Source organism: Microchirus variegatus (assembly GCF_963457635.1).
Source record: "Microchirus variegatus genome assembly, chromosome: 4".
NCBI classification, from domain to species: domain Eukaryota; kingdom Metazoa; phylum Chordata; class Actinopteri; order Pleuronectiformes; family Soleidae; genus Microchirus; species Microchirus variegatus.
The window spans coordinates 26,721,892-26,748,488 of NC_139805.1; the positions used below are offsets into that span (position 1 = coordinate 26,721,892).

At 38.7% G+C, this 26,597-nt stretch overlaps 1 protein-coding gene across 2 annotated transcripts; it reads right to left on the reverse strand.

The window, feature by feature from the left end:
* Positions 1-12,938: 12,938 nt before the first annotated feature.
* ttc14 (tetratricopeptide repeat domain 14) lies at positions 12,939-23,388 on the reverse strand. Of its 2 annotated transcripts, none has more exons than XM_083888065.1 (12): positions 22,877-23,388; positions 21,572-21,702; positions 21,162-21,361; positions 20,720-20,804; positions 20,269-20,398; positions 19,488-19,643; positions 18,575-18,646; positions 18,351-18,470; positions 17,908-18,030; positions 17,342-17,459; positions 15,675-15,781; positions 12,939-15,308 (listed from the first exon to the last, which is right to left on the reverse strand). In XM_083888065.1, the coding sequence occupies exons 1-12, from the start codon at positions 23,008-23,010 to the stop codon at positions 14,351-14,353; spliced, it is 2,334 nt and encodes a 777-aa protein (XP_083744191.1). In that variant the 5' UTR covers positions 23,011-23,388; the 3' UTR covers positions 12,939-14,350. The 2 variants fall into 2 exon arrangements, with proteins under 2 accessions (XP_083744191.1, XP_083744190.1); XM_083888064.1 differs by having other exon boundaries at positions 21,572-21,705.
* Between the last annotated feature and the right edge of the window lie 3,209 nt (positions 23,389-26,597).

Here is a 26,597-nt window from a genome sequence, read left to right on the forward strand (position 1 = left end):
CCCAAACACATCCAACTCATGACATACTCAAATTCTACGCCTGAATATTGGTTAGATCATTGCGACACATAAAACATACTAATTCAGGGGTGACGATACCATGTAACATGATTTATCAGGATACTATACGTAAAGCAATATCGTGCAAGAGGAAGATTTTGATTGATGTTTAATATCTTCTTTATAAAACAAAAAATTACACTGCAAAGCCATTTTAATAATGGAATCCTCCCTTGTTTTATTGCTTAAATACTCAAGTCCTTGGCTGATATCAATATCACAGCCTTGAACTTCAACCAATATTGAAACAGTCTATTACCTCTAGGGCTGGGCGATCTATCGAAAATGTATCGTTATCGAAATTTACGCTGATAATCGACGTCATTTTGCCGTCATCGATACATTCGATAATTAAAAAATAAATAAAAACAGAAAACAAAATAAAAGTTGATTTTGGCTGTGTGTGAAGTTAGGCTGGCTACCTGTATGTTCATGTCCCTTTAAGACACTCTGACACTTATATCAGGCAAATGGTCAATTATGCAAATTAGGCCATGACGTCATTTGGAAACTTCAAACTTATCGTTCATTTATCGTTATCGAGGTGAGCTGCTCAATATATCGTGATATTGATTTGATGCCATATCGCCCAGCCCTAATTACCTCCTTTGAATAACTCAGCAATAACCAAACATTTCAAAAACATAATGTTCCAGAAGACATGTGCAGCACTAACACTCATCCTGGTCACATGACCTGTGTTTATAAAAGATTCCTGACCTTATCAGATTAGAATTTGATCCGGAACTTGAGCATGGAGATACATTTAGCCCAAAACATAACATTCAAAATAATACTTATTGATAAAAAAGACAATATTAACATGATTTAAAAACAAACATAAAACACACACTTGTAACATAGAGGAGTTGGCAGTTATTTAAATTATGCTGGCTTCTCAAGTGACCATGAAAAAAAACCTATCCAGTGGAGGTGGGTGAAATATTTTCTGACTAATTCAGTCTACTTCATGGGTTGTTTACATCCACAGTCAACATCGACAGTGATTTAATGGGAATCACAAAAGCACAATCTGTGATTCTCAGCAGGTTGATCTTGCACACAGAATCTAATCTTGACAGAATAACCTGATCATGGATCAGTGCTGGGAGAAATAAAAGCAGCAGTGTCTTCCAACCTGTGCAGCAAAGAGCGACTCAAGACAGAAACACAAAGGCTCAGACACCTGATCTCGGAAAAATGACCGGGGCCTCCGCGCTGGAACTGGTAACGTCACTGAGGTCGCTCCAAGAATGGCTAGGGTTACAGCCAGATTTGGGTTGTGTGGGAGGGAGTGAAATGGAGAGAAAATGGCTGGAGAGAGCAGCCTGAAAGAGAGCGTCTGCACTTATACTCAACTCTGACATGGATTTAAAACACTGGTTAAGGGGGAATCGGCTTTAAATTTTCATTTAAATTCGCAGCGACTGACTGATATGTTTGAGGCATTACGTTTACCCGTCACGTGCAATCCCTCTGCTGTGTTGCCCTTGAACCTGAACTTTAAGCTGTGTAAATAAATCACTCCTAGGCTGAAGGACAACAACAACATGCAAAATACAGATGGAAATTGGGATTATTGGAAGAAATTAAAAATGCACTATATTCAGGGCAAAATTTGAGACAGTGCAAGTATATTTGACATCTACTTGCATATTTAAATTTAATATAAACTCGAAGAATATGCGCAAATAATACAGAACGAGTTAACAGACACAACGGAGAGAAGGCAGCACCTATTGCAAAAATGGAGCGGGACAAATGGATACGTTTACTTTCCATTTGGATGTTTACTTTACTTGAAGCACACTCACAAGTATCTGAGTGAGTGTTTTGAATCATCTGATCATTTAAAAACTGTGGGGAAGCATTCCAAGTAAAATCTATAACAATCAACAGTTTGAGTTAAGATAAAGGCTGACAGCTGTTTTACCAGTGCTGCTCAACTGTGAGGAGTTCTGTGTTTGTTTATTTATTCAGTTGTTTATGTTATCTCATGTTAAGCCTCAGGAAGACTTTTTTGTAAAATACAATCCCGTTGGTTGTTCGTTTTAACATTTGACACATTTTATTTTGACACTGAATTTAAAGCAGCACATTGTAACTTCTGCATTTATTAAAGTAAATATCAGTGAAACAGTGAAAATGAGAGGAAATGTGAATATTTGCATATTTGCAAAGAGCCCTGACGATATTGGACTTTATGCCGATCATCTGTGCTTTGACCGATAAACGATACCAATACTAATATACTGTATATATATATTTTCCCCTGCATCCAACAGCAGAGGTCATTTAGTTTCCCCCTGTTTAAATTAACTTTAGAATTTTCATACTCCTGTTGCAGCAAATGTGGATATAATCTCACAATTCAAATCACAATCTCAAGTCAAAAATCATAAAAATTGCAATTAGATATTTTCAGCCCTAAATACAACAAACAGCCAAACAAGAAGAAGTGTATTATTATAACATTAAGTGTTACATAAGTGCTACAGCTACATGACTTTGTTAAGCAGCTCACTAAAGCTGCAGAACCAGTCGTACTATAAGTGCGCTATAAACCTTACCAAGATGAACTCATGACGAACTCCTCATGTCACAGCCTCTTCACAGTTTGTTAAAATTAACGAGTCAGCGTCATGTCTGATTTGCAGACAGCAACAAAAGGAATGAAGGAATTCCTAATCTGTACGACACCACTGACTGCTGTTCCACTTTATCTGATCTGCACGGTACAAAGGCCTCACCGAAAAACACAAACACTGTGAGCAAACACGGTGCACCACACAAAGTCCTCCTCACTCTTGTTCCACCTGACTTCTACATGCCTTTAGGACAACATGAGAAGACTTGTGTTTGCTGGCTAAATATTAGCAGGTTGCTAGTTGCTGTAAAAAAAAAGAAAGAGAGAAAGAGACCGCATTGTCTGTCAGAAGCAACGTGTTGAAAGGAAACAGAGAAATGTTCCACGTGAAAAGGTCCAGTAGTGGCTCTATGTGTTAGGGTGGAGGCAGAGGTCAAAGGACAGATTAACTATTTGACTTCTGTTCACCGCATGGGAATCTGCTTGAGATGTTTTCAATCCCCCCACATCACACACACAACAGATGTCACATGGCAAACTGGAGCTATGTCAGCTCAGCTGTGGGCAATATACCAATGAATCATCAGGGCTTTAATGTTTTCTTCATTTCAGTAAGACATGGTTTATTTCGTTCGCTTTTTATGTTAAATGAAGGATATTTGTGTGTGTTTTCGAAACAATGAAAAACACAATAGGCTTAATTTAGGCTTAACATGATAGAAGTGTTATTAAGTGACTTTTACATTATTTTGACAATTCTGTGTATTTTTGAATAAATATATATGTATTTAATATATAATTAGTTTGTGTATTTCACAAATGTATTCGATATAATAAATATGATGAATATCAATGCAGTAGCTGTTTAAACCATGAAGTCATCACAGGCACCTTATCATGATATGACGATATCCAAAATCTAAGATGATAGCTACTGCTGCTTGTTACGTCAATACTGTCAAAAGTTAAGGAAAAAAGAAAAAGAAAAGAAAAAAGAAAGAAAGAATTATTCTGCGGTAATGGAGGCGGGACTAGACTCCCGCTTTCCCTTTCGGTCATGTGTATGAATTTAAATGTTGATGTGTGCAGATGTTGATTAACTGTCATGCCCGAAATAAACAAATAATTCATTCATTCATTCATTCATAGCTTGGCTCCATTGTCATGATATAGCTATAATATCGATATATTGCCCATCCCGACATGAAACCCGCCTGAGAATGACGTCCATGCTCTGCCAACATCAATCTCTGCTTACCGGTTCTGTTCCTCCAGCTTGGCGAGCAGTTCCACATCATCGGGACTGAGCTTCCCCGGCGAGCACGGTGACAGGGCGGGTGAGGACAAAGACGTGGACAAAGATGTAGACGAGGAGGTGGTGGTGGACGGCAGGGACGTGGGTGTGGCTACCTGGTTAGCCATCTGACTGACTGTGTAGGACACCGAGTTCTTTACCCATGAGAGAGTAGAACTCAGCTTACCAGCAACCTTGTCTGTCGCCACCTGCGGAAGACGGAGAATACATACTCACTGATAGAAACTTTACTTTCAAGCAAATAATTTAGAACAATAATAATTTAATTGAACTGAATAACAACATTTGCCAAGTTTTTCAAATTCAGGTATTAAACATTCTCTGCCGGCCAGAGATGCTGAGGACGTGTCCACTGGAGGTCCTGAACACAGTCACATGAACGGACTGGTCTACTCAATTTAGTGGACATTTCCCAACTTTAAATTCAGTTAAGAGCCGTCAGAGTGTAGTTTTTTCATTTCTTATTTTTATTTACACCTATTTCTCTTCTCAAATATTATTATTATTATTATGATAAAGGGTAGTTTATATTTCCAATATAAACACATTTGCATCCAAACTTGTACCAATATACATCACACACATTGGTTATGCATGTTCTAAATACTGTAAATAAAAAAAATGATTGCCAAAAAGATTCATCATAATCTGGCAAACTTAACTGTGAGTAACACGTTCATTAATCAATTGCAGTGTTCTGAACCTTTGAGCCCTTAATGACACATGGCTGCAGTCATATGACAATCGTAGTTTCAAGAAGGGTCAAAGTGCTCCACAAAAGATCGTGCCATTCCACCCCCCCTTCCTCCAAGTTTCCAGCAGGAAGTACGAATACAATCAAACCAATGAATAAATTAACAAACAATTGTTGCAGCCCTATAAATATAAATGTTTGCTCTTGAGGGAATGTTGACAAAACCAGTGAATTGTAGTTGGCAATTCTGAGGTAAAATATTTAAAGCAATGACATCACCTATATATGTTTGTGCAATGGCTCTGATTGATTTCCCCATCTTCTCTCAAATTCACAATTGCTTGTTCATGTTGGCTTCACTTCTAAACGCAGTCTGCACATGCAAATCCTATCCTAGCCAATCTGAAACTGAGCGTAGACATTCGGTGCTATTTATTGTTTGAATAAACAATGTAATAGGACACACCTGCGTGTCACAAGTTCCAATACTTTCTATCGTGTATGTTGCGTTTCAGATCAAGATGTAAATATACCTGGAAGAAATGTATGTCTGTTGGTTTGTTTGTTTGCTTGTGAGCAGAATTACTCAAAAAAGTTAAGGGTTTTAAATACATTTTCTGGGGATTTAGGTTACGGTCAACGGAAGACATTATTACATTTTGGTGGTGATCTTTACATGGGTCTGGATTAAGGAGTGGCCTTGGTGGAAGTTTGTGCTCTCCAAGTGCTTTCTCTAGTTCAACAACACCCAGCAACTAAACCTGATAACACACACAGGTTATATTTATGCACTCAGACTGTCATTAACACAAATGACAGGATCCACACCTGCACTTATTCTCCACAGAACAAGACTATCTAAGGCAGGGGTCACCAACGTGGTGCCCGCGGGCACCTGGTAGCCCGCAGGCAGCCAATACGGTGCCCGCGGACTCACTTCACTTCACCTCACTTGCATGTATCCGTATGATCGCTCAGTAAAATATCTTTGATATTGTTTATAAAAACTGATAATCGTTAGGAGTAAGCACTGGAATGAATGTGTATGCAGTTGAATGCATAATATTAATCATTTAAATGGTAAACAAAAAAAAAATGTTAATGTGGTAGCCCTCCATATTATTCTTTACCCTTCAGGTAGCTCTCTGTCTCAAAAAGGTTGGTGACCCCTGATCTAAGGTGAGCAGAGCAAACTCTTACTCATTTAGGTGTTAGTCAGCACATTTCGCACCTTATAACAGCCAGCAACGTGGCACATACCATCAATCCATTCAATTACAGAGTACCAACAAATGACACTGACTAATCTGGACTGAGTCAGACTAGCTTTCCCTGTGATAACAAAGATGAATGTAGGAGAAGCAGGTTTCTTCAAAGACTTTCCCAATGTGAGATTCCCAAGATTCCCAATGTGGGATACCATGCAGAAAAAAAAAGATAAACGTAGTCTGAACACCATGTGAAACCAAGTGAATTCAGGCCTGGTCGTTTCCTTGTTTTTGTGATAATTCAATCGTATTCATTATTTTTAGACGTTTTAAAAAAAACTTATAATCCAGGGATGGAACAATATACAGTATTATCTAGCATCATGATAAAAAAAACCACTCACAATAGATTGTTCATGGTGAATTTCCATAATTGGGATAAATGTAAATGGAGAAAATAATTTATATTTCATGTTAGAAACTTGGAAACACGTACAGTCGTAGAGATTAATTTAGAAGAGCCACGAAAAAATGGAGCCTGCATCTTTCCAGTCATACAGCAACCTTTTAATTTACAATTATCTTATTTAACATTAATTTTTAATGTTAAAGGTTAACTAAAATCCCAATAAACATCGCAAATACGCCCAAATACAGCTGAAAACATATGGGTACACACAAAATGGACAGGAGGCCCTGCTCATTTCTGTTTAAGTATCTAAAAAACATTATTTTAAATCATTGTTTTATAACCATCTCAGTAGTATCACAAATCAATTATTACAATTATTTTGGTCAGGATAATTGTGACAGGAATGTTTCACGCCCAATGATAATTCTTTGGTAATTTCATTTTAAGCGGAACAAAAAGACAACCTAGATGTTCAGAAAGCAAAATCAAAAAACAACTCTATCATCTCAGGACAGAAGAAAAGCATGCACAGATAGATGCCCATGTCCAGGTGGCCAAGCCAACGCAAGTAAAGTAATAAATCCTGGATACAGAGATTGTGTCTGCTATTGTTTGCCAGAAGACTCCAAGGGGCCCTGAGAAGCAGATATTGCATAGCGACTGAAATCCACACAGAGGAAAAAGCCTAGGAGAAACGACCTCAAGGCAGTTGAGGAACTGAAACAGACCCAAGAAAGTACAGAGAAGCATTTCCTTTCTCCTCATAATTCAAAATACCCAGTCTGATGTACAATAGAGTAAGCAAAAAAACACCTTCACAAATCATCCACTGGGAAAAACAAAAAAGTTTACATGGTATTTTTTAAAGAAGTGAATCAGAACAGACGGCAGAAAAGAGAGAGAGTTTGGCCATCGTCAGGGAAACACACTGTTAGCCATGAGCTGTGTGAGGGAAATAAAACATGGCCCTGACTTCGAACAACACACTCACGCTGAGGAAGAAGGGTATTCCACTTCACACACAGAGGGAAGCTCTCAATGCCCAAAAATGTACAACCAATGGCTTAGCTGGAGGCTACACTTTGTTCTGCATCTACAAATATTTAACAAACCCTGCACAAAAATCACAAGAATGTGATTGGTGTTCAAAAGTGTTGAGTTTACATTAATAGTGGGAACACTTGAAGTGAAAATACAGCATTCTAGATCATGGAGACACAGGAGTCTCCACTACACTGCTGCCTTGTTTGATAGGTTTGCTTCACTTCATCAAATCCAAGTTTCCAACCAGTTTCCAGTCATAAAAGGCTATTTATCTTTGATATAAAGTGGTAAACAACACATTATATATAGATTTGCTTTTGCAGGGAGATCATGGTCAGGTCATTGATGTGTAAATAAACGATATTTTTAAATCTCAGCTGAAAAGAAAATGAAAAAGAAAACGTATATGTCTGCCAGATTATTCTGTTCTTCTTCTTTATAATGCAGTAACTACAACCAACACATGAACATAATATTGTTTAAGTAATTGCATGTTCATGATTTGGAATGGTACAAGAAAGAACAACGTGGTCATTTCTGTTTAACAGCAAATCCAGGGAATGCATTTGCATTCCCCCCCCCCTTATTGTGCACCATTTAATTTAACTTAAAGCATTGATGTGACTATACAGTCATGCCCTTGGGCCTCAACATCTGCTCTGTTATAACTTCAACAAGTACTGACAAGTGTATCCTCCGACATGGCCACTTCTACTCTCACAGATAGTGCTGTCCAAAAGTCTGAAACCTCAAATAAAAGCTGGCACCCAAAACCCACTCTACAACTTACTGTTTTCTTTGTTGGCAGATGCCAAAAAAAGTGAAGGGTTGTGTTTGGTGTACATTAAAGGAACCCATGTCCATAACCAACCAGGAAACTAATGTCACACCTCATTTAACAAACGAAACGAAGCTATAAATGATCATTTATCATCAGTATCAGTACTTAACTATTTCTAATAAATTATCCTAAAAGCTTTAGTAACGATAAATACATGGCTTAATTAAAAGGGGGGGGGGGGGGGTTCCTAACAGTCATTTCTCAGAGTGAAAGAGTTTTAACTACAATCCCACCCACAAATAACACAATCTATTACTATTTCGGCCATCACACACAAGTACACAGCCAACTTTGTGTCACACAAGTGGTTGCTGACTTTTCGCATTATGTGAAAGACTTGGTGCACATTTATATTACATATAATTTTTATTTGCCACTGCGACTGTGTTTCCAGTAATGAAGGTAAATAGTGAATTCAAAAGAAGTTATCAGCCATAACAATGGAAAGCTTTATTTTTCAAAGTAAACACAAATGTTGCAAAATTTAACAAATGCTGGCACAATAAAATAAAATAAGAGTTGGTGCAGCCTGAAGCCATGACCATGCTGTCAGTAAAAAAATACAGGCTGTGTTCCACATGGCTGTACTGCCACTGGTTGAACACAGGCCTAGAGTTGTTGTTGATGTTGTTTTTGTTGTTGTTGTCGCTGCTTCTGAGGAGTAATCATATGATATACGCATGAAAATGTTGTGCTGATCTGAGGAGTAGTGCAGGAGGATGCACATCAATTTAGTCATCAATTACCAGAGGTCAGCTCAGGTCAGGATTCAGCAATAAAAAATAATCCGAAACTTTACAGTACAGTTACTGCACATGTTTGCTTCTGTCAGGATTTCTATTCTAAACTAGGTTACAGGAGTATGTTGTTTTCAAAAAGTAAATTCTAATATCAACATTATGGGAAACACAGGCCCTGGAATCAACATGCAGTGAGTTTGAATCATGATTCAAGAAAGTTATTTTCCACAACATCACAGGCCAACAACTTACACACCAGTCTCTATCTAGGAGTAGTAAGAGGAGGAAGAGAGGCTCCCGCAGCGGGATTAAGCCGTGTTGGGTTTATCTTCCTCTGTATTTCTATTCACAGAGCTGCGTTGCTATTGCACCCTGGAGGTCATTTGTGTTTCAAAAAAAAAAAAGCCTTTGGTTTGAACACAGACATTTACTACTGCCAAGCGGTTTAAACTCTTTGTTTTGGGTTGCACAGTACATTCTCATGACTATCCCTGACATTTCAGTCTACAAGCAATAAACAGGAGTAGGAGTAGCAGTGAGTGCGTTTAGCTGGACACAGGAGAAGTGCCCTGCTCCTTTTATGGCTCTGTGGTTATGTGAGGCGAAATGGAGATCCAGCCAACTTTAAAGGCATCGGTGTATGTCTAACACAGAGCTCTAAAGAGGAAATCAACAAGTTTAAATGCACAAGGGACAAATAAAGGCTATATTTGGATATGGTATCTCAACATTTAACAATTTTATAAGCATATGTTCACATTGTTAACCTTGTACATTTTTCAAAACATACTAGCCTTTTAATCACATTATAATATTCTTTAGTTTTTGTCATAGATCAGTCTTATTATTACTGATTTACTTCTTTGGATTGTTATGAAATGTGACCCTGGGCTGGATTTACTCAGCATTTTAGTATTTACTCGGTTTATACCCTGAATTATCATTGTTTGTGATTGATTTAGCATACGAAGACATTGTATTGGCGCATGTTTTCTGTACAGTAATGATTCTATGAGTTTGTTGTCTTGGTCATTATTTATAGTGATCTTTCATTTATATACATTCTATTGTCTCTCTTCCAAATTCATACAGCCGCGTATCATATACATGTTTTAAACATGGTGTCATTTGCTTGGCTGCAAACTATTTCCCCCATTTAAACACTTAGGATCGATGATGACGATGATGATGATGCAGGAAAACATTTACAGTACTGGGGTTTTGTCTTCCAGGACATAACCAGAGTCGTTTGCAAACTAATTAACAGCGACATTAAAAACAACAAACAACACTGACAAGTTGTGAATTAAGCTAATATTGCCTCCAAACGTGTGTTAGAATGATAATAATGTTAAATACTAAACTTCAGACACGGACAGTTGCAGAGTAAGAGTCGTTCCATATAAGTTAAGAGTTCATTTCAGTGATTAGACGAAGCCCCGGATAGAGAAACAACACACAAAAAAACACCTTTTACCTTGAAATGTTTCACCGAGCCACAGCAAATGTCGCCTGCTTCCCATGCACCGAAAGAATGATCCCACTGTTATGAAGAAAAACAGGCTGTTCCTACAGTTACTTTAGCCGAGGACATTTGCTGTACGACAGGAGATAGTCTAGCCTAGCTTAGCCTTAGCTAGGATTCCAGTTGAACGCTAGCCAGCGCTGACTGTTTTAGCCTGTTCCCATTGACTGCCCCGGGTCAACCCATGAAGCAGCCGTGATACGTGTACACACACAACTGTCTACGGAGCACAGAAACACAGCGGCCTAGCAAGTGTTTACATCTTCTTCTTCTTTTTGGACGTTTTTATGGCGACTGATAAACAACGACTTGGTGCATTACCGCCACCATCTGGTATGGAGAGTGGATCAAACTGTTAGCAAAACATATATGGATAACATTCTCTTCTCCTCCCATTGTTTTTGCCACCTATCCTTCAGTTTTTGTTTAACGATGCTCTTCATTTCCGTTTTGCTTGATTTCATTGCTAAATCTGTGTCAGTGTATACATCCATGGTCCTGCTGCTGCCTTTACAGCTTCGACTGCCATTTCAAGCGTTTACATCCCAATGAGCATGCGCAGACAAAGGCTCCACACTGGCCAACAGTGACACCCAGTGTTCACTGTTAGCAACTGCATTCAAGTCAAGTCTACTTTTTCTTCATCTTGTAGTTAACGGTATTTAATGTGTCATTTTGTAACATTTAGGTAACATTATTATTTTTAATTTGGCAGAAACTGAAGATAAACATTTTAATTAATTATATTTTTGAAAGTGTACAATCACAATGTTTTAACAGTAGCCCACAATGGACAAACTTTTGGTGCCAACTAAAGGCCACATAGCTTTTCCAACATACTTGGAAGAGAGCAATGAGGTGGGTTGAACTTTTAATCACAATTAATTACAATTTCTGACATTTTTTAATATATTAATTGTGTGGAGCTAGTGCCAATCGCATAAATCACAAACGATGCAACGTCTACTAAAATCCCCAATTTGTGTGGTTTTATCCAATTTTAAATTTCATGAGTTTAGTTGAATTTCATTTTCCAAAAAGCCACTTAAATTAAATTACTAAATTAAATGAATGAGTACTTAGATACATTGAATCCCTTGATTACGTGCAACTAAATGACATTTGTTTGAACTCATATCTCATTATATACAGTATACATATATATGAATGATGTTAAGTCTTTGTAAAATGATTCAAACATATACAGGCTGCAGCAGCATGGATGAAGGAGCACACACAACCACAGAATTCTTCCCTCTTTTTCTAAAAACTCACATGCCCATGCCTTCAGACAGTGTTCTACTGCCCCCTAGTGGAAAACTACAGCGCTGCAGGTCTAGTCCAGTCTACTGTACTATAGTCTGAGCAGTATTTGGGATAGCTCAGCTCTGACTCACTCAGATCACACTGACTGAACAGAAGAAAAGAAGGTGAGGTTTCTCAGTCCTTGCTCATGGACAAAATGGATGAATGTTACATAATAATAATAATAATAATAATAATAACAACCATATCTGGAGGAAAAGTTTCACATGTACAGTCGTGATTATGCAGCAACTAAAACTATTTGTCTCCAACTTCAAAGCCATGCTCAAACTCATTAAAACTGCTTTTCTTCCTCATTGCGATGCTGGCTTTGCACTAGTCTTCATCATATGAGTAACTGTCAATCATGTGATTTGACTAATTTGATATTTAAGCGAACAAGCCATTGAATTGGTATAATTTATTTGGAGACTAACCTTTTCACTCACATGGGAAGAGTATTGGAAGAGTATTAGGGACACATGTAAAATAATGTGTTTTAAAAAAAGTAAAAAAATAAATAAAACAACAGGATTTCTAGGATTAGTCATGATTCTGGGAAAAAGGTAATCATTCTGAGAGAAAAACATCATCATTCTGATATTAAAGTTGTAATTCTGAGATTAAAGTCATACTTCTGAGGTTCTGAGAAAAAAAAGTCTGAATTCAGAGATTAAAGTCAGAAAGTTGGAAATCTCAGGAAAAAAAAAATCACAATTCTGGGATTAAAGTCATAAAGGGTAATCATTCTGAGAGAGAAAAGTCATAATTCTGAGATTAAAGTTGTAATTCTGAGATTAAAGTCCGAATTGGTATATACCTAAATGTTTAAACCCACATATTCAGTATGCAAGAATGAATAACATGTCAAACACGAGACAAATTCAACAACTAATGGATGAGGAATGGCACCAGGATAATCCATGTGATGCATCTTGCAGAGATTATTTTTTTAATATTTCACAAGGAATTTATTTTAAAATTAAAGGCAATGATACAAAAAATGCTTGACATTTGATGGCTTCTAAAATTCAATGTCTGATTTTGATGGGGGAAAAAAAATCAGTCCTTTTACATTAGTGGACAGTATTTAATCAAAGTACTCTCAATAACACGTTCACAATTCTGTCCCAGTAAATGTAAAACATAGTAGCCTCACGACACTACGCATCAACAACATGACACTAATGACACTTTAAATGTTTTATTGATCGAGAACCTTTCATGACAAGAGGACATCAGGGACATTTGTAATACATCTATTTGAAGCAGGGAAAAAGGGTGTGGTGGCACTAAGATTTAACACGTCACAGAGCGAGAAAGCACAAATGAGCAGAAGGCAGTATCTTCTTAAAGGTTATAAATATGAGATGTGAACATTCAGCGTCCAGGCGTGTTTTCAGTCCACGGAGTGTAAAGAGAGACTCTTAATCTGTTTGTACATGAGCTGGAGAGTTGAGATTTTAAGTTTATTAACATTTTTAAGAGATACTGGTCCACTGATGCTTCATTCGGCAAGGTTTTGTCACTATAATCTGAATTTCACAGCAGATTACCAACTCCTGTATGCCTTACTAATAATTATTTGGTCTGTAAAATGTCAAAGAATTATGAAAAATGTCGATCGCTACCTGGACATGATGATGTCTCGTCTTTTTCCACAAACCAAAATTTGATTTCTTTGTTATATGAAGCAATCAGAATCAGCAATCAGAAAATATTCACATTTAAAACCTACTCAAACTGGCATATCAAAACAGCTGAACAGAAAATGTAGCCTACCTTTATTAAAGGCGCCATATGTAAGAATGTGGCCAAAAACCGTTACTACATTCAAATTCAAAATACCGAGGTCTTTTAGGTTACGTTTTCTGACGTAACTGGCAACCCGTGGTTGCTCGGCAGCTGAGACTCTACTGACTGCAATGATTGGTAGATGGCAAAAACCTGCAGTGCACTCTCCAAGGTCACTGTTGATAACGTGTCAATACCTCAAGGAACTGCCGACTTAAAAAAACCCCCTCAACTGTCCCCTTAAAAGCTGCCATCATGTGACCTTCAACACCTATAGACTGGTGTAGGCAACACAGGGAGGCATGGCTGTCCAAGCACACGGGGAACATCATATTTATAACCTTTAACAGAAAAAGCTCAAGGTGAACAAAGATACAGATGTTAAAGCCTGTAGCAACTGACACGACACACACGTATAAGAAAACACAATTGAAACGACCACAGGTGATGTCACCATTATCGTCTAAAATCTAACATCCATAGCCATTGATACAAGGTTTGTGAATTACATTCAGAGCCACCATTAAGGATAATCATGTGTTATCACATTCGAGAGTTATTTTGTATTATTTCCTTGAAACGCCACAGGCCTCAAAATCCACCACAACAAATAGAGACATTTCAAAAAAAAAAAAAAAAAAAAACTTATTTGAACTCTAAGGTAACTTAAATCAGACCTTTTCATTCAGTCAGCAGCAGCACACTGGGTTGTTCTGTTTAGTTGTTTGAATATCAGGCGATGAATTAAATGTACAAGCGTCAATTTGGAAGTCGCTTTTTCCAAAACCCATGTAATTTGGCATGTTGTGGGATTTCTTGATCATTTTATTTTCTCGGCCCGGCTCCTTTCTCCTTCTGAAACTGGGCAATCTGGTTGAAAATACTGAGCAGATTAGGAGGAAGTTCTTTTTTGGCACTTTCTGACGTTGTTCTGATTCTCCCAGCTGACCCGCTGCCCTCTTCCTCCACTCTTCCCTTACTGCTCTCCTCTCTATTGGTGTCTTCCGTCTTATACCTACCACCGTCAAAGGAGTTCCTCTTTGACGACTCGTGTCGCTCCCTCTTCTCCAGGTGTTTGGAGGCAGAACCACCGTTTCCGGAATATTCAGACTGGAAACTCGATCTCCGTGAGAACTCTGAGTCGGCCGACGAACAAGATGCTTTTCGCTTTCTGTCCTCGTCCAAGCTGCTTCTCCTTTTGGAGTCGCTGGTCCTCCTGTTCTCTTCCTTCCCTCTTTCCCTGTTTTTATCCTTCCTCCCTTTACTCCTACTGCGTCTACCCTCTTTCTCTGGGCTTCGACTCTGGCTGCTTTTCCTCCTCTTTGCCCTGCTCTCCCTTCTCTTTCTTTCTCTACGTGACGAGTCTGAATCGTCGTTATCTGAGGCTGCCGACAGAGAATACAAATGACAGATCCTTCTTTCATCACACTCCTTCTCCTCCACCTCCTCCTCCTCCTCCTCCTCATCCACTCGAAACCCCGGGCCTCCCTTCTGGTTGAGGAAGGTCGCAGAGGTGTTGGGAGGCGCTGGATACCACTCCACCTCATCCTCCTCTTTCTCCCTCCTCCCATCTTTCTCATTCTTACCCTCCTCACTTCTTCTGCTGTCCCTTGAGGAGATCCTGCTCCGGCGTTTACTTCCACGCTCGGACCTCCGATGCTTCTTCTTCTTCTTTTTGGATCTCCTCCGGGAGGATGAGGAGGACGAAGAAGCAGAGGAGTTCCTGGAAGAGGTGGAAGACGATGACAGGGAAGAGGTAGACCTCTTGCGTTTTTTCTTCATCCTGAGGAAGGGAGACAACCACTGCTAAAATTCACTCTGACCAAATGGCTGCTGACATTTTAGCACAACCACAGTAAGTATTAAAGGGGATAAATGTAAAATATGAACAACAGCGACCTTTAGCATTTTGAACAGCTCCTGCAAACCCAATTCAAAATGTTGGAGACTGAATTGGACCTATTTTCAGCAACAGGCGGACATTTTTCTTACATTTAGCCCCTTTAAGTCTCATAAATAATGTTTCAGAATAAACAGGGCAAAGAAATACACTGATAAACCATGACATTAAAACCAGGTCCCTGTTTTAATGTTGTGGCTGACCAGTGTACACACCTGCCTTTCCTGCAGAAGATCGGAACCAACTCACCTCTTCTCTTCTTTTAAGATCTTACGCAATTTGTCGGCGCTGGTTTGGCCGCTCTTAGGTTTCGTCTGCTCCTTAGCTAGCGCTTCTTCCCGGAGGCGAATCGATTTCTTCACGGTTGCCGAACAAGGCAATGCAAAGGCATGACAATGGCACGCAGGAGTCCACAAGAGACATTTAAGACACACATGCAACCAAGACCCGCCGGAAATGTCATTCATTCAGTTATTCAAGTCATTTGTTCGTGTAGTGGGAGCAAGAGCAGAAAGAAGAGTGCAGAGGAATTAATTTTTTTTAAAAAGAGACCGTTATAGTTAAATACCAGGGGAAAGAAGAATGATGAAGGAATATACAGTCACATTATTACCATAAAGAAAGTGGTGCGATACAAGAGCGAGGTCGTTGGAGGACAAGCAGATGGATGGACGGACAGAGGTGCAGGCAGACAAAACACACACAATTTCAGATGGTTTTCAACGTTACCGTGACGGACCAGCGACATGGCAGCACACACCCAGTGTCCAGGAGTTGAGTCGTCGTCATTGTCATCGTGCAGTTTTTTTGTTTTGTTTTGTTTTGTTTTGTTTTAACGCCCCCACAGGACAGGTGACAAGGCAGTGGCAGTCGGAAGGTCAAGGGGCAGAGTCCCAGGATTGCAGACAAACACACACCAAAACACTTGATCAGTATTACAAACCACCATATTAACATATTACACGGAGTAAGACAATGTTGCTCAAAGTAAAGCAAAGAAGACATGCTTTCAGTGATGTGAAAAGGCATTATGTAAACACTTAGACTTGATTCAACACACAGTTTTCACTAGTTATAAAGAGAAAACCATTCAAAAATAGCTACAGATGGTGGGGAAATAACTTCAGAAACAGAATATTTAGTGTTCAGCTTTGACCCGAGTCAGCAAGATCAGTGCTCTTTCCTTTGTATCAGAAAGGATCAAAATCAACCAAACTGCTTTTAACAATTTCATATGCCATAGAGTAGAATGTTGTAGTTATTTTTGTGGCACTGTCCTTAAACCACACGTTTTAAGTTCATGTACCATCAAAATAAACTTACATAACTAACATCAAAAATGCTCACAGTACAGACAAAAGCATTGACAGACGCCTGACATTTAAACCAACAGGGATTGAAATGACATATTGAATTACATATACAGTACTTTAATATTAAATTGGCCCTCCTTTTGCAGCTTTAACAGCTTCCACACTTCTGGATTTTGAAGTATTTCTGTTAGGTTGTGCATTGGGGCACAGTCATGTTGGAATAGAAAAAGGCCTTCTCTAAACTGTTGGTATGCTGAGGCGTTACGATTGTCCTTCATTGGAGTTAGGGGGCCAAGACCAAAGCCTGCTGAAACTCCTGAACCCTATTGGTGGTACTAAACAGGTGTGGCCAAACACTTTTGTCCATCCATGCAAATTTAAACCGCTGTTAAAGCAACAAGCAGCAGCTTAGTTGTTCACAATTAACACGCCAATCTGTGAATCATCCAAAAAGCGACAACAAAAACACGGAGTGATGCGTTTGAGCTTCAACTGTTTTATTTATTGTTTTCCTGAAGTCATACACGACACTACATTGAAATGTGCAAACACGCCAACTTCCCCAAACCATTGGTGTGTGTGTGTGTATTGTGGCCCACTCACCTGTATAGTGTCTGTGATCTTGTGCAGGGCATCTTGTGCCTCAGGATTCGAGTCATCGAGAGACAAAGCTCTCCTGTACAATCCCTCCGCTGTCACAAGCTTCTCCTGTTCTTCAAGCCTATAGGAAACAAATCATAGAACTATAACATATTTTATTTAACAACAACCAAAAAATAATTATTTTATTTATGTTGCCACTTCCAGTGATGCGTTTTTTTAAACAAATCAGACCGGTCGATCTCAGCCATCTGTTCCAAAACAGCATTTCTGTCCTATTCTGTCACTTAATTGACCCACTTGCATAAGCTCCCTCTGAAAACAGTCCAAACCATTTTGGATTCAGCCATGTACTAAATAACAACATATTTGAATGGGGAGGTACCAACAGGAAGAGAAATGATGATCAGACTGTAAACACTTTTTTTTTTTTTTTTTTAATGAAAAAACCCTTTGTCAGGGAAAAACCGCTGTCCACATCAATCTTATTTTATTTTATTTCCCTACTGAATTCCTGCCATCCCCCTCCGAAATGCAAGTGGTGTCAATGCACAAAAGAAGCTGCTTACTGTTTCCCTCTCTCCACCAGTGTCTGGCAGAGGTACTTCTTGGCGTTGCGGTGATCTGGAGAGCTTTCTAGAGCCTGTTCAAAGTTGGTTATAGCTTTCAGGAGGCTGCCTTTGTTAGCATACCTGAGCAAACAATGAAACCAGTCAGTGAGAAGAAAGAATATTCAAATACAAATTTTGTATACAAAATTATTCAATGGCCTTACTAATCCCAGGTGAACATTTTAATCACACAGAAATTTGTCAAATCTAAGGCAAATAAAATCTCTACATCTCTTCACGTTGAACAAGAAGAACTACTCAAAATGTAACGTATTCTTATATTGTCCATATTTACCTTCAATTTGTTTTAAACATTCAGCAAAACAAATGTATATACGACTTTATAAAATATAAGAACACAGCCGTATATTATTTACATTCAACTACAAAACTCAACTCACAGAGCTCCCCGTGCCACCAGTGCTTCCACATTGTTGGCGTCAATTTCCAACGCTTTGTTGTATTCATTCATGGCTTCCACGTGTCGACCGTGTTTGAAGTGGTCCACACCTGCACGTACGCTGACAAAAGAAGACAAAGGGACAAGTTGGCGTTCACATTGGACATGTCAGGACAAAAGCAGCGAAGAGGGAGGAAACGAAACATAAGAAAGGTTTAGCCTCACCACTTCAAGGCCCAGGATGCAGACTGTTTTTTCCTAATTGAAGAAGCAAAATCCTCCTCCTTGAACAGTTTACTGTGGAGAAAAGACACAAGTATGAATTATAGTAACACAACATACATTAACATAAATAAGTTTTTGTCCTCAAATGTTTTTTTTTGTCTGCAAACCAAAAGGTGTTGCAAGAGGCTGAAAACCACATTGGTGACCTTGGGTTACAATTAGTGCTGGGCACATTAACGGCGTTAATGTCGTCAGCGGTAACGCATATTAACGCATGCCGCGTTTCCATGACGACTGACCGGAAAAACCGGTGTGACATCATGTTTGCGTGAAAAATTAGTCTCTAAAGTAACGGTAAAGTTTAAAAACAGAGGCACACATACGCAGTACACAGGTACGCTGGTTACTTGTAACGATGCTCTTTTCGTTTAATAAACAGACCGCTCCAGTTGGACTCTAGGCGCGATAACGTCGCAGCTAACTGGTAAACAGTGCCTGGACTCCGGTGCTGTGGCAGGTAAAACATGATGTCACCGTTCAGTCGTCATGGAAATGTGTCGTGCATTAACGTTAACCGTTGACGCCGTTAACGTGCCCAGCACTAGTAACAATTTTCAATTGAACAGTTGCTGAAGGAGTTTTTATGATGAAGAACCTGCTTGGCATGCCAATTCACTCCTTTGTTCTCATCAATGAAGTGGGACACACAAACCAAAGAGTTAACTTAAGACACATGTCAACCAATAGTCTGGATTCAATCAGAAAGCCTAAAACGCAAACTGAACGCAAATTAGAATTAGTCTGTTTTTTTTTTAGAGACAGTGAATTTGACCTCTGCATTGAACCATTGAACCACAAACTCTTCTGTTAGTAGTATTTTCTGTTTGAAGGTTCTGCCAGTTAACATGTTTACCTCTGTAGTCCTCTCATCATGGACGGTGGGTGGATGTCACTAATTTGCACCTTCTCCAGCAGGTAGTCCACTACACAGGGGTTGTGGTAGCCATGACAGGTCCTTAGTATCCGCTCATACGTCTGATTGGAGTCATTGGCTGCACGGATGCCACGGCTGAGAGGGAAAAACATTAGGCATTATTGCCAAACATTATTGGCATTATCTTCGGATCAGTCAGACTGAACAAACATGATACGACTCATAGAACACACACAGGAGGTGGATAAAGGACAATGGTTATAGTGATTTATGTCTGTTTGTTTTACTTCAGTGGAAGCGACAAGAATCTCACCGAACTGGAATTTAACAAGCGTTAGTGAGCAATAATGCAAATCAATTCTAAATAAACTAGATTTTAGAGAACAAGAAGGTTGCTATGATGCATTTGAATTCCATCATGATATGAATTCAATATTTTTTTAAATAAAGTGAAATGATTGTATAACGTAGTAAGTATGAGTCAGCATCTTACTATGTGCTGATTTTCCTCAAGAACTCAACAATCTTCAGGTACTGGCAGCCATGATTTTACAGAGTGTGTGCCTGCCTGTGTCCAGATTCTGGTTCAAAATGCATAAATGCTGTCCTGGTTAAGCCAGTAATTTACAGCATTTTAGTCAGGACAGGCTGAAACAGAGACACTGTTACTCACATTTGCTTCCTGATTGGCAACTAATGAAGCCCATCTGAAAGATTCAGTGTTCATTAATGAGATCATGATATACAGTTATGTTGTTACTTGTAATGTATAGGCAGCTCCTCCTTGGTAAGGACTCCCAGTTTGATGTGCTCCAAGCCTGGAGAAAGGGAGGACTGGAGGAGGGACACTGTGATTTTCTCCTGGTAGCGGTCGATGTCTTTCACTCCAGCTAGAGAACCAAAAACCAGAAAATGCAAGAGTGTTGGGGATTTGTTTTAGATATGACAAAATAGACAAAACCTGACCATCTCCCAATAAGTTCATCATATGTGAAAGTCCAGAGAATGTTTTATGTGTCATTTTGAGCCTTTTAAGGTCTGAGATACTTATGAAGTTGATTGATGGAAACTTTTGGTTGCTTAAGTGACAAAACTCAATACTACTTAAGATGTGCTTCATCTTGCTGATAAATAAGATTCTGTAATAACTTGATCTTTATGTGTTTGTTTGACACCAGACCATGTCTACACTACACCCAGCTGATACTGACCTCTGATGAAGTCCCCAATCTGGTAGTAGGACAGAGGATCATCATGGCTGCCAGTGGAGGGTATTTCTTTAATGTGACATAGAGCCTGAAAGCAGAAAGGAAAATATGCTTTATAAATCATCTTTATTAATCAATACAGGACCTATTTGGGGAGCAGGAGGTTTCACATATGGACTATATTAGATGAGTCACGTAGGTTTCATTGCAACATTTTTAGGTTGGATCAAAGCATGCCTATCTTGTCATTCATAACTTTGTTGTCACAAGACAAAGAAAAACAAACATCAGTAGCAGTCATTCCAGTTCTGTTCAGAGTTGGTATCATCTCCAAGTACAGGTGTGTCCACACCTGTACTTGGAGAGACACCAACTGTTATTTTTGTTATGTGATGAGATTTGTCATGGGTGGCCCACATACGGTTAGATTAGCCTGCTGACTTACCGACAAGTCTAGGTCTTCTATGTCTCTCTTCAATCCTCCTGCCATGCACAGCAGAGTGAGAAAGAAGCCATATTCTCTTATGTTGTTGATCCTCCCCACCACCACATCTCCTCTCTCCAAGTCCCGGTACATCATGGATCTTCTCTCTTGATACGACACCTCCATGAATAACTCGAGTGGTGGCATGATGGCATAGGGCTCTAGGGAAAGCAATGACACAATAATGATTTAATCAGCACCTCAGCAAAGTAATGTCTTCTAACACTGGATTACCTTTGGCCAACTACTCAGGTACTGCCCATGAGAGAACAGGACAAAACCACTTTATTGTTGTTCACTGTGTTGCACATTTAAAATATGACTGCTTCCTGAAAACGGAGCCCGACACATTTTGCCAAAAGAGCACCGACCTGCAGCCTCTTCCTCCTCCTCATCATGCTCCTCCCGCTGAAGAGTGGCTGTCTTCCACGTTGGACAGAACAGGATGTCTGCCTTCCTAGCAATGAACTGTTCCACAAGGGGGTTGCATGGCTCTTCACCCCTGCTACAAACAAAGCAGGAGAAACTTTCAACAGCTGCTTTTATTCCATCCTGGTAACCTTGTGCTTCTACAAAACTAGAGAGCAGAGAGCAAAAAACCTTTGCCAAGGCTGCTTAGTTTCATGCAGTGAAACACTCCCCTTCTTGCAAAGTTAATCTTTTTTTTTTTTTTTAAACCCTGACTCCAGATCTCTATCACCATCAAACACTAATAACTAATTTCTTGATACATGCCCTACACCAACAGAAAATGTAAGCATACTTTTACTTTACTATATTTTTCTTTTTTATTCTTATTGGCAAAGGTAATCTGGCAATGAAAATGAAAAGGTTTAATTACTGCACAACAATAATTATTGATTACTTTGTTGGAAAAAAAAAAGTAGTTTCATATATTGAGCAGGCACAAGCTTCCCAAAAGAACTAAAAAAAAAGAAAGTATTTTATTTTCAACATAAAAACGATGATGAGATTCAGCACACACTTGATTCAGTACAGTGTTTTGAGGAGTCTGAGCGGGCTTTGACAGAGCTATAAATCCATTTACCATATTCATTAAAACATACATTCCTTATTCTGAGGAATATTAAAACTCACAACGAAAGTTATAAATATATACCTAATATTATTATTTTTTAGTATTTTATTTATTTTCAGAGTGACAGTAGCTCAGTGGTGGAGCGAGTCGTCTTTCAACTGGAAGGTGTGGGTTTGATTCCCAAAACTTTTTCAATTAAATAACAGTAATTAGAGTCGCATTATCTCTCGCTCCATCTTAATTGAATTTTTTTATACTCGTGTGTGAAGTATATGTGAGGAAGATGAGGATGATGAGAGCACAAATTATCTTATTGGGAATAAAATCTGCCTCCTGTGAAAAGTCAGTAGCTGACTTTGCTCGGCCACTGTATTTTAACATGGGTGATAATGGTGTTACTTCAAGAGCTCAGTATTATTTCTAGAAGTACTTGGTATAATTATTTTGACTTACACTGAATTACAGAATGAATGGATACACATTTCCATACAAAACTACATAGGAACTGTAGCATCTGCAGCATTACTGTACGAGACGATGGGGATTTTGGAGGATTTCTGCTACAGCCATAGCAGAAATCCTCCAACATATTATGTTGGAGCAATAAAACAGAGAGAATCACAACTTTCTCGCTTACCTTTCACTCGTGACCTTGCACAAGTCAGGCAACACAGCTTGGAAGTCTGGGTTTTCCGTTTGCTCACATTTGAGTGTGTTGAACAAGGACTCTCCATGATACAAAAGAGACTGCCTCAACAAGTCTCTGTCCATTCTGTGTTTCTACAATACTGCACTCACATTACTTAGACGCGGTTTAGCCGTTACCTTAGCGAGGTAGATATAATTTTAAAATCGTAACACGCAGCAGGTTCGAGTGTACAGTCGTGTGAAGCAATGTTATCCCGTGCACACGTAGATAAATATAGTTCATTAACAATAAGTAGCAACGTAAGTCAGTGACGCTAAGCTAGCGTGCTAGCAAAACAAACGAGTGCCATGCCAAGACTCCGACTGTTTTCCACTATGGTTTGATATTATCACAAAAAAGCTTTCCGATATTTCAACATTTAACAAGTATTATTACTGTTTCATCCCCTACAGAAGAAAACAAAACGCAACTATCTTTCTAATGACCGCTGATAAACTACAGGCCACTACATCCACGTCGCAACTAGATTTGCTGCGCCTGCGTGCTGTGTGTTACACTGCATATTTCCGCAGAAACAAGCTCCGTCTAGGAACCAATAGATCACTTATGTGCGATAAATGCACATTGTAGCTATGTTAAATGTTAAACCCAAAGTGAAAGATATGCAATTTAAAATACAACAGTTATCCAGCTGTCTGACACAGTTTATCTATCTCTTCCTCAATCACAATGTAATTGTGGATTTTTTTTTTTGCCTGTACTACAGGTTCCTCAACTTAGCAGCGCTCACATAAACCTTTTGGATGTTTTCCAAATAATTCTGAATGTGATGTTTAAATTGGAAGTACCTGATTTTGATTTTATTATAGACTGTTACTTCTTTCACTCCCACAGGTGCCGGCAGCCATAAGAACCTAACTTACCTTGGTGAATGAGTCTTGAACGAACTTAGTAGTATTTTGAACAATTTGATTATTTCAGGCTTGTTTGAACTGAAACAGAATCATAACAAATGTTAAGGAATGTTGTGACCTTTGTTTCCCCTCTATCCACTGCAGTGCCATGAGCACTGCAGCATGACAGGGCCTTCCTTCCCAACACTTACTTGACTATACTGATTAAAATTTAAAACTGTAAATTGCATTAATTGTCGTGTTGTGTTATTTACACCAAACCAGTGTTGTTTTTTGTTTTGTTTTACCATAGAAGGCAGTAAAATCACAAAAGTGGCCAAATAAGTGTGGTGATACTGAACTTGAATTTAATGTGCACTAAGTGAGAAAATATTCAGCAACCTATTTTAAAATTGTCATATTTCAAGAACGGTTGATAAAGATAACATTTCTGGTTTGTGAGCGTAGGGACGCTTTCAGGAGCTCCCACATTTAAATTTGTGGAAAACGGGTGTGAATTCACAGAGAAATAACAGTTTTAAAATCACCCTCATCTTCAGCAAAAAAATGAAGAGTTTTAAACTGGGAGACTATGGTGGGTTTGACCAAAATTTTCTGCGCTTTTAGGTGATTTTAAGAAAAACTGCAAGTCATACGAAAAAGAAAACAACACACAGGCAGAGGCGCAGCTTGTGAACAGGCAAGGCAGGCGACTGCTTGGGGCCCCGAGCTGATAGGGGGCCCCGACACTTGGAGCCTGAGGGCTGTTTTTACTGAAATATGCAGTGACCAGCCGCATCCCCGTCCCCCTTAAAAAACAATGGGCGATTTGCAATGACATCTCAGTAGGAAACCTCCCTAAAGGGGCCCCACCTCACTTTAACCTGTGTGAAGTTATCGTTCTGCAAGTTGGAAAATGAAGAGGATTTTTTTACAGTGTAATGCATATCTTTTTTACTCAGTTTATATATGTTTTTTTCAGTTATTTACAGTATTTTATTTTTCTATATATTTATTGTTTTATAATGTGGGTTCTTTACAGTGTAATGTATTTTTTTTAACTAAGTTTATATAGTTTTTTAAAGGTTATTTACAGTGTTTTATTGTTCTTTACTTTTACATTTTCACATACTTTTTAATTACAAGGTTTTTCCATGTTATTTCATTTATTTCGAAAAAAAAAAAATATTTTGAATTTTTCGTTGGTGTCAGATTATTTATAACATAATGGTGATGAACACTCGTTGGAAGGGCCCCTTGGGAATTTTTGCTTAGGGCCCCTACAGACTCTGGAATCGCCTCTGCACACAGGGTGTGTTTGGATTGGAATGATGTGAAAGAAAGCCATTGTGTGAGAACGCTGCAGTCCTAGGCATTTTAATAATAGTCATCATTAATTCTTTCAACCAACTGCAGTCTTTTAAAGTATGACATGGCACTTGATTTACTTTGTATTGGCCTAACCATTTACATCTGGTATTTCAGGTTATACGAAAGGAGCCTCTCACCAAATTATTGTCACCATCCTCTTTAACGTAAGGGAGGAGCAATTCAAAATCCAAGCACAATGTGCAGTAATGTGAGGAGTGAGGACTGAGTAACACCTCTCATCATGGAGAGAAGAATCCTTTGTTGGATAATTTTGCTTGGATCTATTTGTCCGTCCCATGCACAAGGTTAGTATTCATGACACATTTAAGAATAGTAGTGTATTCAGAATAGTAGTGTATTTCCAGAACCACTAACTGTAACTAACTTACCTTAACTATACAGATGACTTATACCAGTGATTCCCTAACTGGGGTATGCAAAGTAATGGAGGGGGTACATGGAGACAAAAGAAACAAAAACATAACATAGAAAACATGATTTTCAAACAACCTGATTACATTTAGAAAGTGACATATATGCAGACATACAGCCAAATTCAGATATTGCAGTCGATTTATTAATATATATATGTATATATATACATATATGTATATATGTATATATATATATATATATGATGATGATGGTGTGCTGGTGTTGCTTTTTTTCAAGAGCACAGGAGTAGGGGGTACATTGCTGGAGGTCAAATATCTGAAGGTGTACAGGACTGTGAAAAGTTTGGGAACCACTGACTTATACTAATAATGCTACAACTTTTGGCATGTACGATTGTTTTCTCATGACACAAAACAAGCAAAGTTACATGCTATATGTTAACACATTTAATAATCACATTTGGACAAATAGCATCATAAAGTATAACTCACTCACTGATTACAAGAAACCACAGTTTACAACACAAAACTATAGACCTGTATAAAAGAAGTCATTTTGCTCAAATGAGCCCTGTACATATTTATATTGGATGATATTGGACTACACAAATCATGTTTTTCACTTCAAGTTAGAAAACATTTGATCACTACAACGTTTTTACCCTTGTTGGACTATGGAGACTTGCTTTTGATGAATGCTCCTGATCAGTTTTTAAAGAAATTGGATTCTGTATACCACTGTGCTCTGCGTTTTATGACTGGCTGCAGCTATCGTGTATATAATTTTTCCCCGTTGCACATTGTCCATCTTTGTATGTCCGCAGACTCTCTCAATGGCTGACTTTTATTTATAAATCCATTCTTGGACTTCTGCCTACATATTTGTGTTTACATATGTGTAGAAACCACAGCCGATATGGCCTGCGTTCTCAGGACATTATACAAATGCAGGTTCCAAGAGTCAAAACTGAACTGGGCAAAAAGTCTTTTAAATTTTCCGCCCCGTCTATTTGGAACGTTGTGCAGAAGGACTTGAAATTGAGACATCTC